This window comes from Microtus pennsylvanicus, chromosome 4, assembly GCF_037038515.1.
Source record: "Microtus pennsylvanicus isolate mMicPen1 chromosome 4, mMicPen1.hap1, whole genome shotgun sequence".
In the NCBI taxonomy this organism is placed as follows: Eukaryota; Metazoa; Chordata; class Mammalia; order Rodentia; family Cricetidae; genus Microtus; species Microtus pennsylvanicus.
Window position 1 is genome coordinate 7,764,891 of NC_134582.1, and position 18,342 is coordinate 7,783,232.

Consider the following 18,342-nt stretch of genomic DNA (forward strand, 5'->3'; position numbering starts at 1 on the left):
AATGGTGAACTGTGATGTGGAAATGTAAGCCAAATAAACCCTTTGCTCTCCAACTTACTTTTTGGGCATTATGGTGGTTTGAATAAAACGGCCCCCATAGGCCCATAGGAAGCAGCATTATTAGGAGGTGTGGCCTTGTTGGAGTGGGTGTGGCCTTGTTGGAGTGGGTGTGGCCTTGTTGGAGTAGGTGTGGCCTTGTTGGAGAAAGTGCATCATTGTGGAGGCGGCTTTTAGGTCTCATGAGCTCAAGCTGCACCCAGTGAGGCTCATTTGGTCTTCTTTTCTGCTGCTTGCAGATCAAGATGTAGAACTCTCGGGTCCTCCTCCAGCCCCGTGCCTGCCTGCATGCTGCCATGTCCCTGCATGACGATAATGAACTAAACAAACCTCTGAAACTATAAGCCAGTCCCCATGAAATGTTTTCCCTTATAAGAGAGGCCAAGGTGATGTCGTCTTCCCAGCAATAGAAACCCTAACTCAGACAGTCTTAGTGTTTCATCACAGCAATAGCAACCCCATGACAACACCCAGAGCCCTCCTCTGACCTCTGTATGGTGTGCGCCTGCAGCATGCGTGCACACATACACATAGCACAAACAAGTCTATACCAATTGGTTTTTCTCCACTTTTTAACATTTATGTATCTGCGTATATGTGTGTGCACATGCATGGCATGACATACATATGGAATTCAGAGAAAAACATACAGAGGTCATTTCTCTCCTTCTACCATGTAGGTCCCAAGGACCAGACTTGGGCAGTCAGACTGATGACAAGCGCCTTCTTACCAGCCCTTCGTTAGTTATTTTCACAGCCAGTTTGCCTGAACTGTGCCTCATGAGGCCCACAGGGCTCCACGCCCTATTTATGCTTGGGACGGTGCTCAGTGGCTCATTAGGAGGCACCGGCCTTTTGTGTAAAGTCAGCTGCTGGTGTAAAGAGAGGTACCTCCTGCAGGGCCTCGGCAGCTGCAGGACTGAGACGCTATGGGCTGGCACCAGAGTGCATGTCTGAGTTTCTTCATGCGCCACCCTCCTCCTCCTAGAGATGGCAGGAAATGGACACCCCCCCCCCACAGTTCATGAGAACTACACTCAGGAATACACGAAGCCCAGTGACCTAAGCAAAGCAGACACGAGCCCTGTAAATATGAATTGGACTCAAAACATGAAGTGCTAAAGACATAAACATCAAGAATTCTCTGGCTGAGTGTGGTGGCGCAGGCCTTTAGTTCCAGCACTCGGGAGACAGAGGCAGGAGAATCTCTGTGAGTTTGAGGCCAGCCTGGTCTATGTGGAAAGTCCTAGGATAGCTAAGAACCTATCTCCAAAAATAAATAATAACAGCAAAAGTATAATTCTCAGACAAGCTCCACTGTCCTCTGCAGAGGTCGAGAGGTCTGAGGGCTAGTGACCCTCAAATTCATGAGGTGGGTCCTGCTCTAGTACTTCAAATTAGACTACAAAGGAGACCCAGAATAATGTTCTTCCTCATAATCACCAATATTAATCACATCCACAAAGGCCCTTCCTAAATTAGGGGGACATCCTTGGGGTCAATATTATGCCCATAATGGGTCCCTAAAAAAATTCATATTTCAGGCCTAGCCCTGAAAACTGTGGTCTACTATTTTAATTCAATCCTAGTTATCAAAATGCAAATATTGCCTTATACACACATAGAACAGCACACAAGAGGCCAACTGGGACTCCACTGCCCACACACTTTTGTCTAGATCATGCTGTGGTATGACACTCCCAACCCTGGTATGTTCTTAGAGCTCCCTGCACTCACCACAGTCACCCGAGGTGAAGGGACAAGTAGAATGTGGTTCTGAGTAAACAAAAGCCACGCTCTACATCTGCTGCACTGCGTAAGGTGCAAGCCTTCTGTAGCCATCATCTGACATGGGTCACAATCAGAGCCAAACCACATGGCAATCGAAGCCACAAACCTGGTTTTGTATTTGCAGCCCAGAAGCAGTACAAACATACAGCAAGTCTCTAGCATCCTGGGTACAACTTAGGCGTTCAGCATTCGCATGTGTAAGCATGGCTAGGGACCCACCATCCTGCAGCCACGATGGCATCTGTTTCAAGTGGACGCTGAGGCTCAGAGGGGCTCAGATCTAGCTATATGGAAGCTTGGGGAACAGAGAAGTAGGGCAGGCAGGTCATGCTTCTAGGAAGCAAGCCGGAGTACCACATCGAGCCACGAAGCCTCAGCTCCTACATGATATCCTGTTTCCTCTCGAGATAGACTTCTTAATACAATCAGAACCAGCACTGGTGTCGTGATAACAAAAATCACATCAGGAGGATGGGAAATAGATACTCCGGGGAGATAAAGGATGCTCTCAATGGGAAGAACTGGTGAGAACACAGCAGAAGATGGACATGGGCTATCAACCTTATAGGCTTCTCCCACAAAACCAAGTGTGGCCACTTTCTACAAAGACAGAGATGGCATCAACTGTTTTACTAAAACCAGGTGGGAACAGAAACACAGAAGGATCCTGTTAATGGGGAAAAATAATGACCAGAAATAAAAATAAAGAGGCCCAACGTTGGGCGCCATTATGTCGGGGTCCAGTGCTAGCCCCAACATAAACTATCTCTCTGGACCAGTGTGGAGGCGGGAATAAAGACACAACTCAACTCACATGGCTTTATCGGGAGGGGGGTTCTCAGTGATCCCTCATGGAATCCTGAGTGCACATCCTGAAAATTCCTCTTGTTTATTCTCCAAACAGCCTTTATACCAAAAAAAAAAAAACTCAAACTGAGGGGGAAATTCATTAGCATTCTGTTTCCTAGGTAATCAGGTGAATGGCTTTAGTCTTGTCTACACCTTTGACCACACCTTTCTATGCCCATTTTGTCAAGTCTTCCTCTCTTCCTGCTCTGTCTGCTAGCTCTGTCACATAGGCCTGAACTGGCATCTCTATTCAGGCATCCTCCAAATTACAAAAGAGAGCACAACAACATCTGACCCTTTGTTGGGGTAGCGACAGCCTGTCAGGAAGGCCACCTCGGGTGTGAACTATGGTTTGAGAGCCTGTCTGCCATACCATATAGAAATATGGGCCTACACCACAGCAGCTCCCAAACTAAACACTGAACCAAATATTTCTATAAGCAAGATTAACATACTCTCTTTCAGACAAGAGAGAGCTATGCTAGCTCGCTAGTAGAAAGATAAAGGAAGGCTTTTGCTGGGTATGGTGGTATGTGCCTATAATCCTAGCACTGAGACAGGAGGATTGAGAGTTTAAGGCCAGAAAGGAGGAGGTGGAGGAGAATTAGAACTAGGAAGAAAAGGCTGGAGAGATGGCTCAGTGGTTAAGAGCACTGACTGCTCTTTCAGAGGCCGCGGGTTCAATTCCCAGCACCCACGTGGCAGTTAACACTTGTCTATAACTACAAGATCTCTGACACCGTCACACATACATGCAGGCAAAACACCAACACAAATAAAAGTAAATAGAATTAGAATAGGAGGCAGGATTTTAAGTCTTCTTGTGAAGCCAGCCAGCCTACGCTGACTACAGAGTGCCAGATCAGAGCTTTTGGGAAGGAAAGGACAAAAACAGCGAGTATTTTGTGTTTTCTTAGCTGCCCAACGTCAAGGAGTGTCGTGTGCTTAGCAGGGGATGGCTCTTGCCCAGGTCCTCAGACCACAGAACACACAGACCCTGGGTGTGTTCTACCTTCAGTGGGTGCCTGTGTGTGTGAGGCAAGGCTAACGGGCATACTGACGGGGCTTCCTTCACCGGGCAGCTGCACACAGACATGACGCTGCCTTCTCCAGTTCCTCTGTGACAGCACGCAGTCAGGATGTGAACACAAGCGCCGGAAGAGGAGTTAAAACCTCACGCGATTCCAAGAAAGTCTTATCTTAATTGTTTCAAACTGTGAAATGTTTGCAGTATGGAAAAATACTACTATCAATTACAGCCAATTGCCATTTTGGGAAATAAAAGCTACCTAGATAATGCTGAAGTGTCTTTTCTCTTTCTCTCTTTTTCTTTCTCTTTCTTTCTTTCTTTCTTTCTTTCTCTCTCTTTCTTTCTTTTCTCTCTCTCTCTCTCTCTCTCTCTCTCTCTCTCTCTCTCTTTTTGCTTCACAAGAGCTAAGCTTTGTCTGCTGCCTAAGCAAGACTTTCTAGGAGACGCTACCACCTACCTGCAAAGGAACGGCGTTTAATGTTCAGCTCATTGGCCACCCGGACCTCGGTGCAGAGCTTCAGCATCAGCAGCATGGTGAGGATCATCACTATGCTCTGCCACAGCAGCGGGGACTCAAAGTGCCTTCCAAACCTGGGGAGGGAGAGAGCACGCCCGCATCAGGAGGGAAGCCGGCACCGGCCCTGCCGGCACTTCCACAGCCCTTCCTCCGCCAGAACCTGAGCTGCACACTGGAAAGGAGGGCAGCGAGAGTCTGTGCATACCTCAGCCCTAGCACCAGCTGCCTCTCCTTCCAGGGTCTATATGGAACTGGCTAGAAAGGGGAAGGGCCAAGAGACCCAGGCCAGACTCAGCAGGAGACCTGGAACATCATCCCCAAATGAGGCTTTTCCAAAGCCACGTCTCCCCTTCATGGACTCTGTGACTTAGTCTCAGACACCCACCCAGGGCCACAGATTGGTGTGAGGGGACCCTACATACCTACCCTCCTGTCAAAATCTAATATTAACTAGACAAGACTCTATTTCCAGACCGCAGTAGCTCTGCTTCCTGCCTAGAGAGGAAACGTCTGTGAAGACATGTAGCCTCGTCCAATTTCCACATACATCCTCCACTAAGAAGAGAAGGCAATCAGGGGTACCCCACCAAAGGTCCTTCCTCCACCCCAGGGCCACCTTCCCTCCCTAGTTACCCTCCCCCAGCCACTCTGGTGGCTTCCACTAGGGTTGAATAGTTTACGGACTGGGCCACCAGCTTTGGAGGGCAGAACTGCCACTCAGCAACCATCAAGGTCTGGGGATCACACCCTTGGCAGAGCAGAATTCCACCAGGCTGTGATGCAGAGACAAGCCCCTACAGGTCATCTCCAAAGGCAGGTCCCAACCCAGTCTTAACCCCACCGCAGTAAAGCACAAACACAGGCTAGCATTGGCCTCGGAGTTTGCTTGGCAAGAAAGTGATTTCCAAGACCTTAATTGGTGGTTAGCGCATGTAGTTTAATAAGAGATTCTACACAGCAGCCCAACAACTCCATCCCCTCCTGAAAACTGTGGGACCTAGCAACAGTGCCAGCCTTTCTCTTCCCCATCCTGCCCCTCACGACACTGGTCTCCTGGGACAGGAGGGACCTCCAGGCCTTGTTAAGGCAGCTCCTGACCCCATACAGGAGGGACACGGGGAAATGGTCCTGCGGATTCACAGCTAGCGCCAAGCCTGCTCAGGGACACAGCCTATCACATCATCCATGCGGCTGCTACGATGCCAGGAGCTTGCTAAAAATTAATCCACAAACGAAAACCAAACCGGGTGAATGGTACACTCCGATAAACACACACTTGGGAGACTGAAGCCAGAGGACCATAAGGTCGTGGCTAGCTTGGACTATGAAGTAAGTTCCAGGCCAAGTCTGGCAATAAATTAATAATTTATACAATAAAAGCATCTCACAAAACTGCGGTGACAGCAATTTGTAAAAGATCAGCTGGAGACAGGGAGACAACCTTGCCTGTATCTCAAAGACTCTGTGGCCAGGAATGCGCATTCTGTGAGGAAAAGCTGTCCCATCATGCATGGCACAGAAGTCCTTTAACTGACCCAAAAGCTTCAGTTCCTGAAAGTTGTGCCTACAAGCCATTGGGTCAGAGAGAATCCTAGCCAGTTGAGGGCCTTCCAAGAGCTCTGGACTTCCTGTAAACATCTCCCCACAGGGTGTGCTATAGCCCAGGGAAGCAGAGTCAGCAGTAAGGTTTTCCACGAGGGAGGGTATGCTGTAGGGAGGCTTCCCTCGGCAATGGGGCATGTCTCAGTTTCCTGTGGGGTAGCAAGCCAAGACTGTATCTTCCGAGTCCAGGACAGGTCCTCTGTGCAGGCCTCAAGGCCCAAATGTCCCCTGGGAGTTCAGAAGCCCCACAGACTAAGCAGCTGCCTGAGGTCAGGAGAGCTTAGGGAGCTGGCAGGAAGACAAAGAAAAGGGACAACCTGGGTACAGAGTGGAAACGGAGCTGGCCCAGGCAGACGAGCTCTGTTCTTAGGTATGTTCCCGGGTCCTGTGGTTACGGCATTGTCCCCAGATCTCTGCGTTTATGACCACCATCTTAGAGCTTTGGTATCTTCACTTGAAAATTGTGAACCATAACCTCAGAGACAGAACCAAGCCTTAGTCGCTCTAGGAAGTATTCTTCCTCACTGGCTATCTAGCTGGCAATTTGCTCACAAAGATGGTTACATGGGGAGATAACATGGGAAGGTGTCACTTCAGGGCCACAAGAGGCTGAAGGCACCTGCTAGTAGAAAAACTCCAGAGGAAAAGGTCAAAGTTTAAGCTACCACGCGCCACATCAAAGTCAATTCCAATGAGCTTGGTGGTCACAGGAAGCGAGGGCACCACTTAACAGGGTGCCAGCAAGCAGAGCTGAGGATCTGACTGGCCTTATTTATGGGAAGGCAGTTGAAACAGGGCACAAACTCTCAAAAAGCACAACTCTGAAAGGCATAAGGAACAAAATAAATAGGAAAATTTTAACATCATCAATTTTCAAAGATATAGAAAGGTGCCATTTCTTACCAAACTAATGCCAACCATCTCCTCCTGAGGGTATCTAAGAACGCTGCTCCCCTCCTGCTAACACACCTGCGGGCAAGGGGTGATTGCCATCACATAGCTTGGGATGGTGAGTTCAACCACTCTCAGAGGGAGAAAAGCTGGTACTTATCATGGGGAGGCATGCGCTGGAGCCAGGGGGCACAAGGTTGGAGAAATCCAGCAACTGGTTCTATAGACAACTTCTCCAAGCCCCAAAGTAACAGAAAAACTCCTACGGAGGAGATTAGATATCTCTACAGCTACTCCCTCCATATCAAAGGAAACTTATCGCCTTAGTAGCAGAATGTTACAGCCTCTCAGTGTTTCAGGCTCACAGCCAGGACCTGCTGCCAGCAGTGGTGGAGACTCAGCACCACCATGCTCAGATCTACCAGGTTGGGTGGCGAACTTTGCTCAAGAGGAACCTGGGCACCAGTCTTGCAGCCCCATCTGGCCCGTCTCTGCTTCTGTTCCCTATCTTGGTCTGCAAACTTGACATAAACGGATCACTTGGCCCCAGCATCTAACATCAAAAGTGCAAAATCCTAGAACTCCCGTTTCCTGGAGAACAGTCTGCGAAAGGTGAGTTCCATAACATGACGAGGACTCTAAGAAATAAAGGCTTGAGAGTTTCAGAAGTTCCAGAGATCCTGGGTTCTCACAGTTAACTCAGTCTGAAGGACTGCCCAACCTAAACAAACACAAACCAAAAAACCATGCAGCCATCCTCCAGTGAGTTCTGAGGGCTGGGTCCCAGTTAGTGTTGGAAAACGGCTGAAGGGGCTGGAGAGATGGCTCAGTGGTTAAGAGTATTGCCTGCTCTTCCAAAGGTCCTGAGTTCAATTCCCAGCAACCACATGATGGCTCACAACCATTTGTAATGAGGTCTGGTGCCCTCTTCTGGCCTTCAGGCATACAGACAGAATATTGTATACATAATAAATAAATAAATAAATAAATAAATAAATAAATAAATAAATAAATAAATAAAAGAAAACGGCTGAAGGTTCTAATTCTTTCATAGTTTGAAGGGCTCCAAACTCATCTGGAGTCTGCCACATCCCGGACCTGCTCTCCACTGGGGGAGAGGGGGCTGTGTAGACAGGGAAGGGGTGCATGTTCCAGTATTGCTCCCACTGAAGCATAGACACTGCAGCCTTTGGCTGTGTGACATCTGAGAGGATGCTGAGCTGCAAAACCTTGAGAGGGACCACAAGACTGAGGCTACAGAAAGCTCTATGGAGAAGCACAGGAGAGCCCCACACCTCCTCAAAGCATCAGTGTGGCTACAGAAGAGCAGCAATGTCCCAGACACTAACCAGACTTCTGGCTTTCATCCCGTGAGCGCCTGGAAAGATGCTTCCCAGGTGGAAACAGTCAGGAGGGCCAGGACCCTCAGCACCTCCCTTCCTCACAGTCCTCTAGAATGTTCTGGGAAACTGAGGCCATGTACACAGGGCGACATCCTGGGATACAGAGTCTACTGAAGAGGTCATGTGTGGACAAGGGTTGGCCCCCACAGAAGGCAACTGAACACCCATGATGAAAAGTATTTGAGGTCTTCCCAGAGACCCCAGCACAAAGGCAGGGGGACCAGTCCCAGTGTCCTTCTCCACTATGGCACACAAGGAAAATGGCCTCACTCCTGATGGCCCCAAAGCAGGTCAGTAGTCAAATCTCAGGCAGTAGTTGGAGAAAATTTGTTCCTCAAGCCAAAAAGTGAATGTCCTGTCCCTATGTAAGCTGGACTACACTGGGCAGCCTGCCTGAAAGCAAGGCTCCACCCTGCGCACACAGAACCACCAAGAAGAGTCTGCGCACGGTTACACCAAAGGATCTGCTTCCATTCAACCTTAGATTTAATTAGGGCTACTTCCTTCATTGCAGGCAGTCACGGAGGCAGCCAAGCTGGGGACCTCTACCCTCTTCTCAGGGGAAAGCAAGAAGAAGAAATCTTTGAAATGCAATTCCCCAGCTTTTTAAAAAAACGAAAGTGAGAACTCAATGACCCTTTCCTTGGAAGTCACCTGGCCCAAAAAACAAACAGCAAGGTGACCCCAGTGACCAACTCACTCCACTTCTATCAGCTCACTAGCTCACTATGACTCACAGACCCAGGCCAAGAACCCACTCTTGGGACACAGGGGGCCCGGCGCTGGGACAGAATGCAGAAGTGCAGAGCGAACTCTCTACTCATAAAATGCAGGGTGGACGCCTTTGACAAAGCTCACTAAACTATACAAAGTGGGCGTGTTTTTATTTAATGTAGAGTTATTACATTTATTCCTGCATATGTGGAGGTCAGAGGACAACTAACAGGAAGTAGCTGATTCTCTCCTTCCATCATGTGGAGGAGACTGAACTCAGGACTGGCAGGAAGTTCCTTCACTCGGAGCCATCTTCCTGACCTAATGTGATTGGTCTTAACTGATTTTAATACTAGTTAGTAAAACCTCAGGTCATTTCCAACAGTACACAGAAAGGTCAAATGCAAAGAACTTTGCCACTAACTCTCTGGATCCCTTCTCTCCATCCCCCTTCTCCCTGGCTCCCTTCTCCCTGTCCCCCTTCTCTCTGTTCCCCTCTTCTCCCTGGATCCCTTCTCCCTAGCTCTCTTCTCCCCGGACCTCTTTAGGCAACTGCCTTCATGAGAAATGGAAAGCCTTCCTATGTATACAGAGGATTTGGAATAATAGACCAGAAGAAAAACTACAGATATTTAGCATGTAGTGAGAACCTTTTTTTAATTTCCTCTGAAAATTCATCTTCTCAAGTATGTACAGTATGGGTGTGGTGGTCTATGCCTTTCATCCCAGAACTCAGGAGGCAGAGGCTGGAGGATCTGAGTTTGACGCCAACTTAGTCTACAAAGTGAACTCCAGGACAGCCAGAGCTACATAGTGAAACCCTGTCCTAAGACAGCAAAAACCTCAAATACGTACGGTTTCAACAATTGTTAAAATTAATCTCAACTTCCTCAGTAGAATGAAAATGAAAATGAGAAGAAGGTGGCCCAAGAAGGGCTAAAGAAACAGACTCTACCTTAGTATTATGGAGAAAGACTGACTTCTTACGTGAGAAGACTCGAGCACGTAAGACAAGCAGCTGGGTGGTGGTGGCACACGCTTTTGAGGCCAGCACTCAGGGGGCAAAAGCAGGTGGATCTCTGTGAGTTCGAGGTCAGCCTGGACTACAGAGCAAGTTCCAGGACAGCTAGGAAACCCTGTCTCTAAAAATAAACAAACAGCAATAAAAACACAGGCCAGGAGCCCCATAGCAGCCACAGGGGTCTTTAATCCCAGCACTTGAGAGGCAAAGGCTGGAAGATCTCTGTGAGCTGGAGGCTAGTTCCAGACAGGTTCCAAAGCTACAGAGAAACCCTGTCTTGAAAAGCCAAAAAAAGAAAAAAAAGAAAAGAAAAAGAAAAACGAAAAAAGAAAGAAAAAAAACAGGTCAGGGAGAAATGACAGCGGAAGGCAAGCCCGGAGAAGAGTCCTGTTACTAACTCACTTTACATTTATCATTTTCTCAACCTGCCACCCCACTCCACACTCAGGAAAGGAAAGGCGCAACGGTGTGTCAGACAAAGGTAAAGCACGCATTAAATGAAAATGGAGATTGTATTTGACTCTCTGCTCCAGCCCTGCCAGTCTTCCTGGAAATGACGCTCAAGCTACTCAACCACCATAGAAGAATAAGCCTGTTCTTCCAGAGGTCTTTCGGGGAAGAAGACAGCTCCACTCGCTGCCACTTGAAACCCCAAGAACAAAGCCATCCATCTCTCCAGCAGCGCTCCCAGGTAGGAAAGTCCTGAACTTACCAGAAGAGTATCCGTAAAATATTGGCCACCAATAACACCAGGCATACGTGAGTGGAGAAACCGTCGGCGTTCTGAGTTCTCCGGATGTCCCTGTACTGGGGGATGTATGGCACCACCCCTCCGAAGACCATGGCCCCAGCGGCCACCCAGGAAACCAGCTGGTGCAGCGGGACCAGAAGCCAATCCAAGCCTTCCGCTTCCATCGCCAGCACCGAGACCGCGCTGTCAGCCAGCGACGTCCACCTGGTCCAAGCTCCTTTGCGCTGAGTCCACAGGCTGACTGTCACCTCCACATGGCCGCCACTATCCTGCGCAGTCAGCCACCATCCCGACCTGGAAGGGGGAACAAAGGTAAAGCACTGACAGGAGCTGGACCAAGCAGGACCTGTGCGGGACTTGGAGTCTAGGCAGGGCCCGGGGGAGCAGCGCTCCGCACCCACAGCCTCGGAAGCCCAGGCTCCCAGGGGCGCGCCGCGGGAGATCCCAGCACAGCCAGGACTCGTCCTGCGCCCAGGAAAGCTGGAGAGATGGAGATGCGCGCCTGGCCCTCGGCCGGCCTCCCGGACACTAGGAGTGCACCCCGCCGGGTTAGGGGGAAGGAAAGGGTACGCCGTCCCAGAGCGATTAGCCGTGGGGGTGACACCGCCCCAAAACGGGTTCAGCTAGTGGGGGGAGGGGTGGACGCGTAGCCCAGAGGGAAGCGTAGCGACCTGGACCCCGAGTCCTCAGGTTCCCCAGGGAGGATCCGCCAGACTGCGAAGAGCAACCAAAGTGAAGCAAATCCACGACCCTTACCAGCCACGCGCGCGCCGGACGGTCCTTCTGTCCCTCAGTCCCAGCCAGAGGAAGCCCCGCCCCGTGACGTCACAATGGACACCACGCCCACTCCAGGATCCCGCGGCTACCCCACTGGGTCCTAAAGCGCGCACTGCGGGGGTGAGACCCTAGTGGCTGCGGGCACTCAGCTCTGTTCTGCTGTGTGTCCCAGATTAGGAAAAATCTACAGGGAGGCGCTTTCAGGCCAAGTGACCACGTGAACCGTCTCCAGCTAACGCCGCGCGCTGGGCTTCATTACAGTGTAGACGTAATCCTGAGCCACTAGCAGCTGAGAATGAGATACTGGGTGTTAAAAAGAGCTATCACAGTGGCCAGCTTAGGCCTAGGACGCCATCCTCTCCTAGATTCCAGGGGTCTTTGAAAGCCTCTGAACAAGCCTATGGAGGGTGGCAACCCTTACCCAAGATCGGAGCTTGGAACTACTCACTGACTACCCCAGGTGACCGACTACAGGACTGGCGTCAGCACGCTACAATAACTGAGCCTCCTCCATGTGTGAGGTCAGTCCTGCTGCAGGTCCTCACTAATAGGAAAAGAGCATCAGAATTTCCAAATAGGCCTCTGACATCAGCCGGACCCTGGTAGGCTGGGCAAGTTGAACCAGAAGAACCCGTTGCTCTGCCTGTCAGTAGGGATCAATGCGATGAGGTGGCACATGAGAAGGTGACAGGAAACAATAGGAAACATATCAAAGTCTGCCTGGCGTCCTTCTGCATGGGAGGGACAACATTAGCAGGGCAGCCCCTGCCCCGCCCCGCCCCCAGAACACAACTGACCCCCACCCATCTCACCAGGTATTACCCTTCTTTTCACCAGAGTTGGCCCTCTTTCCCAGGGAAATCATAAGATTCCCCCTAAGATCAGTTTCAAAGAAGCCTGTTTGTCCAGGGGCCGAGAAAACACAGGAAGTGCTTTCCCTCCGGAGGAGCCCAGAGCCCCCCCAAACCACTTCCTGAATCAACACACTTAATACTCAACACCAGGAAGGAACAGGAGGGAGAGGAATAAACAGAAGGAAGCCCTGGCAGGACTGGGTGAGGGGGAAGTAGGTGTTCCCATTTAGGACGTGCACACACCCCACCCCCAGGCTCCAAAGTCTCAGGGATTCCCTTGCCTCTCCTGACTCTCACTACGATGACTTTAAGGGGTCACATATGGTCACCTTGCTTGTCCTGACTATTCCAGGGGCTGTGGGCACACAAATGGAGGCATATGCTCAGCATATGCCAGAGGCACCACAAGGAGCGCAAATAAGTGTACACAATCTTGCATTCTGGTCCAGCACTGCACACCCTGGTGATCTCTGGTAAGGCAAGCTACCATCTGGAGAGGTGAAGATGCTTTTTAACATATTTGGATGTGGAGCCCTTGGTGTAGAGTATCAATGCAAGGACATTCCCTTCTTCCCAGGGGCTCCACTAGCGCCTGAGTCCCTGCCATCCCAAGGAAAGAAGCCAACAGATCTGTACAAGGCTGAAGAAGGGCTTCCAGACAGTTCACCGTAATTTCTGACAGCTGAGCAAGCTATTGTATGTGGGGAGTGGGGATCTTGTTTTTGCAGGTGTCACTGTGTTAACTTGAACCGGGCCCACTCAGAATGGGAACTATCCAGGGACCAATTAAGTACAATCACATGAGTCTTCACAGGAGAGACCAGACTTAGGGGCGAGAAGGCCAAAGAAGATGGAGCAGAGAGAGAACTCAAAACGCAGCCTTGAAAGCCGAACTGAGCCAAAGGTAGTTTATGGCCCCAGGATTTGGGAGGCTACCTGTAATTCAAGACTGCATTTTAGAAAGTATACATTATGAAGATATTTCAACCGTTTTAGAATAAATGAAAATAAACAAAAATATACTTAAATCTGCACACTCAAACAGTTACCCCAAAAGAATTCTTTTACAAATTTTTTTAGTGATAATTTTCAATAATAAAAAAAAGAATCTGGGCAGTGGTGGCGCACGCCTTTAATCCCAGCACTCTGGAGGCAGAGGCAGGCGGATCTCTGTGAGTTCGAGGCCAGCCTGGTCTACAAGAGCTAGTTCCAGGACAGGCACCAAAGCTACAGAGAAACCCTGTCTTGGAAAAAAAAAAAAAGATAGAGGCTGGGCAGTGGTGGCACACACTTTTTTAAAAAAATATTTATTTATTTATTATGTATACAATATTCTGTCTGTGTGTGTTGGACTCTAGCGTCCAAACACCGAGAAGGCGTCGCTCCCAGAGACCATCTCATACACCACAGCCGATGCAAAAGCATGAGGATTTTATTAATTCTGTCATGACAGGGTCCCCCAGCATTCGGGAAGCTGAGGGACCCCGAATAGCGGGTACAGTCTACTTTTAAAGGGGCCACAGAAGCAAGGGGGGTTGTTCTTTGACTATTCTGATTGGCTTATTCGAAAGGGCTATTACCAATAATTGACTGGAGAGCTGTTGCCAGATCAGATGAGGTAAGAGGTCATTTTGACCCTGTTTCCCAGGGGACCGAACCAAAGCATACGTATATTGGTAATTGTTCAGGAACTGAGTACATGCGAGTGTAGCTGTTAGGTCCTTGGTTCCCAGGGGAGGAGGGGAAGCACTATGGCACAGAGGCTGAGAGGATTCAGAATTGTCAAAAATGGCTTCAGGATTGTCTTAAAGTCTTACATGTGTATGTCTGCAGGTCGGAAGAGGGCACCAGACCTCATTACAGATGGTTGTGAGCCACCATGTGGTTGCTGGGAATTGAACTCAGAGCCTTTGGAAGAGCAGGCAATGCTCTTTTAACCACTGAGCCATCTCTCCAGCCCAAGGCACACACTTTTAATCCTACTCGGGAAGCAGAGGCAGCCTGATCTATAGAGTGAGTTCCAGGTCAGGGTCAAGCTCCAAAACTACACTGTCTTGAACTCCCACCCATCCCCCAAAAAAGATAGAGTAGAGATGACTTAACACAAAAGGCCTTTTGAGACAGGATTTCTCTGTAGCTTTGGAGCCTATCCTGGAGCTAGCTTTTGTAGACCAGGCTGGCCTCAAACTCACAGAGATCCGCCTGCCTCTGCCTCTTGAGGGCTAGGATTAAAGGTGTATACGACCACCGCCTGGTCACAAATAGGCCTTTTTAAAAGCCACACGAAACGGGTCCAGTGGCGGTGCATGTCTTTAATCCCAGCACTTGGCAGGCAGAGGTAAGGCCAGCCTGGCCTACAGAGCAAGTTCCAGGATTGGCTCCATAGCTACTGAAAAACAAAAACAAAAAGCCATATGGAAACCTACAAGAGTATAAAAGCCTAAAATACATACATCTGTAAAAGTTTAAATGGAGCTACCCTATAAGGGGAGTTCAATATCCCAACTAGACTAGATATTATACAGTGCCAAATAAAACTCTTAACTTAAAGCAGGAATTTACCTTTTTGAGTTGTTGGCCAGTGTGGTCCCATAGACACCCCCTGAACATATAACAATAACAGGCTATTGCCCATACTATTGATTACTCCCCAGAACTTGATAGTAAGCTACCACATCCCTATGTCATAGAACCTGAAGAAACCTAGCTGGTGGAAGCCTCATCCCAACTGGCCAGTTAGTATTCATAGCGCTATGAACCCCAAAACTACAACAAGGACCTGCAAGACCAGACATGCACGCTGGTGCAGTAGCGACAAGAACATTAGGGTACTCAAAATCCATCAGGGTTTGAAAGGGAGGTTGGTCCCTCAGAATCAGTACAGGACATAGGCAGACACCAAGTTCTCAAAGGAGGACGAGGTGGGGTGTGGGGGCGGGGGTAGAGCTGAAAAAGAAGCAGCAGCAAAGCACAAACAGAAAAAGAAGAAGCTGGGTGGCGCACGCGCTCGGGAGGCAGAGGCACGCAGATCTCTGTGAGTTCAAGGCCAGCCTGGTCTACAAGAGCTGAACACAAAACAGAGAGCAAGAGAAGCAAAATGTTTCTTCAGAAGTGGATTTTTAATGGGAAAGGGGGCGTCTGTGCTTGGGTGAGTTGGAAAATCCTGACTGGACACATTAACCAAATAGTGGATTTTGATTATGGACCTTGGTGTTCAGTCTCAGGAATAAGTAGGTGGCCAAATAAGGCAATACACCCTGGGGGCTAGCTTTAGGCACATAACAGTTTTTAGCAAGGGAGAGGAGAGGGTTGTAAACCCGCAAAACCTGTCTTAACTGTTTTCCTGTGAGAGCCCCTCCAGTGTTGCTCTAGGGCATTTCCCTCTGGAGGAGTTTGACCAGGAGCAAGCCCAGATCTGAGTTCTCTCCTTCTCTCCCCGCATCTTCCATCTCTGTCCTGTCTGCAGTTAGTGAATCCGAATCTGGGCTGGAAGGAATGCTGTCTTGTGAATCTCTCTATGTCTCTGTCTCTGTAACAAAGGGTTTTGGCTCTGTATTTAATGCACAGAAAGAACTACATGGGAAAAGAATGAGAAATAGTTCACAGAAATGATTTTTAGTTTTGCTATTTTTATGGGTGTGGGTGCATAAAATTTTTTTAAAAAAATCCTGTGTGTATGTCTATGAACCATGTGCATGACCTGGAGTTGATAGCCGAGACTGGCGGGGGGGGGGGGGATACCGGGATTGAGACAGGGAGGCTTCTTTTCAGGTGGAAGAACAGCAACCTTTTATACCTCTTCTTCTTCTGTGGAGACACACAGGCCAGAAAGAACACAAACATCCTTGTCAATCACAGACCACAAGGAAGTTCCGCTGTCAGTCGGGGAGCGGGGAGTGAGGGCAGCTGGATCACAACACAACTGACCCAGATAACAATCTGTATGCTGTTTCCAACATTTATGGATATTTATAATGTTAGGTTGCTTTCCAACGTCTTGCTGTTTTCAGCATTTATTACTACAACACACATATATACACATGCATTATTCTGAGCAAAGGTCGTGATGGGTGAAGGACGTAATTTAAGGTTAAAGCTGGGTGTGGTGGCACGTACCTTTAATCCCTGCACTGAGGAGGCAGTGGCAGGTGGATCTCTGTGACTTTGAAGCCCTCAAGGTCTAGAGAGTGAGGTCCGGGACACGTGAGCTAAACTGTGAGACCCTGTCTTGAAAACAAAGGATCATGTCAGAAATCCAAGGGCGTGAGTTTGGTTGTTCACTTAAAGGCAGGTGTGGTGGTTTGAATACAATGCTCCCCCCAGGCTCATAGGGAGTGGCACTATTAAGAAATAAGACTTTGCTGGAACAGGTGTGGCCTTGTTGGGGGAAGTGTGTCACCAGGGGGTGGGCTTTGAGATCTCTGAAGCTCAAGCCTGACCAGTGTACCACAGTCCCTTCCAGCTGCAGATCCAGGTGTGGAACTCTCAGCTACCTCTCCAGCACATGTCTGCTGTATGCCAACATACTTCCTGCCATGATGATAATGGACTAAACCTGTGAACTGTAAGACAGCCCATATCTAATGTTTTCCTTTATGAGAGTTGCTGTGATCATGGTAGCCGTAGAAACCCTAATTAAGACAGCAGATTAGCTGGCCGGTGGTGGTGCATGCCTTTAATCCCAGCACTCGGGAGGCAGAGGCAGGCGGATCTCTGTGAGTTCTAGGCCAGCCTGGTCTACAAGAGCAAGTTCCAGGACAGGCTCCAAAGCTACAGCAAAACCCTGTCTTGAAAACAAACAAACAAAGATAGCAGATTAAACTGAGTACAAAGGAGACTAGCAGTCTTAAATCTTTAAGAGACCTTAGGGTATATGATTAACTTATCTTTGAGGTCCTGCAAAAATTCCAATCTTTTAGAATGTAAACTATTTTTTTCCTTTTTTGGTTTTCTTGGTTTTAGAGACAGGGTTTCTCTGTGTAACAATCCTAGCTGTCCTAGAACTAGCTCTGTAGACCAGGCTGGCCTTGAACTCACAGAGATCCACCTGCCTCTGCTTCCTTCCCAAGTGCTGGGATTAAAGGCCGCGCCACCTTGGCCCAGCGATATTTTGATAATAATGTGTTGATGCTGTGCCAACCACTTTTTGATTGGATTTAAGGCCCACTCCATGAGATGGAACCCATACCCAACACTGTTAATGAGGTCAAGAGTCTGAGACTAGATAGGCCATGAGCCCTACGGGAAAACCTACTCTTATTATTATTCGGCTAAATTTACAGTGGCTCTCAACCTGACGTCGCAGCCTCTTTAGAGGCCAAATGACCCTTTCACAGGGGTCACCTAAAAGCATTAGAAAACACAGATATGTACATTACAATTCCTAGCAGTAGCAAGATTACAGTTATGAAGTAACAATGAAAATTTTACGGTTGGTGGTCACCCAACATGAGGAGCTGTATTAAAGGGTCACAGCGTTAGGAATGTTGAGAACTTTCAGCACAGAACATTCTGCTAAAAGAACGCAGTATAACATGACTCCTAATGACATGTTGCTATAACCACAAGGCAACACATTCCTCAATACTCATTAGAGAAACTTCTCGCAGGAGATGCCAATTAACACAGAACCTCGACAGCTAGTCAACATGCAGAGAATAAGAGAATCTGGAATGTTCTGCCCCAAATGTGCTGTCTACATCACACCCCTCTTCTCCAGGCTCGGGGATGTATGTGGAAGAGGGGCTGGAAAGATGGTAAGAACTAGATATCGTGAGTGACTTTAAGGAAACTGTATTTTCCAGACCCTGGAGGTTAGACGCACATCCGAACTCAGATACCGTGACAGCACACATAAGACCTTCATAAACCCAAGCCAGACAAACCCCAGAATAGAAGGGGAAGTGGACACAATGGCCCTCCCCTTGCCAAGGAGTTCTTGCCATTAGGCAGCTGCTGGGTGAGGAAAAATCAGTTTCTGTCGGTGGAGTGTCGCTGGTATGCTGACTACATTCCCGTGAACTGGACTCCACAAGTTCCTTCTTTCCTCCCTCCTTCCTTTTCTCTTTCCCTTCTTTCTTTTCAT

The 18,342-nt window shown here is 48.8% G+C and overlaps 1 protein-coding gene across 4 annotated transcripts in view; it reads right to left on the minus strand.

Annotated features, from left to right (window-relative positions):
* Positions 1-11,586, minus strand: part of Slc66a2 (solute carrier family 66 member 2) — a 39,044-nt gene extending 27,458 nt beyond the window's left edge. For 2 of the 4 annotated variants that reach the window (XM_075968192.1, XM_075968189.1), the window contains exons 1-3: positions 11,383-11,482; positions 10,588-10,920; positions 4,185-4,318 (exon numbers count right to left, since the gene is read on the minus strand). In XM_075968192.1, coding sequence (XP_075824307.1) covers positions 4,185-4,318; positions 10,588-10,790 — 337 coding nt within the window. In that variant the 5' untranslated portion in view covers positions 10,791-10,920; positions 11,383-11,482. Of the gene's footprint in view, positions 1-4,184; positions 4,319-10,587; positions 10,921-11,297 lie in introns of all 4 variants that reach the window. The other 2 variants (XM_075968191.1, XM_075968190.1) reach the window with 2 other exon arrangements.
* Positions 11,587-18,342: the final 6,756 nt, after the last annotated feature.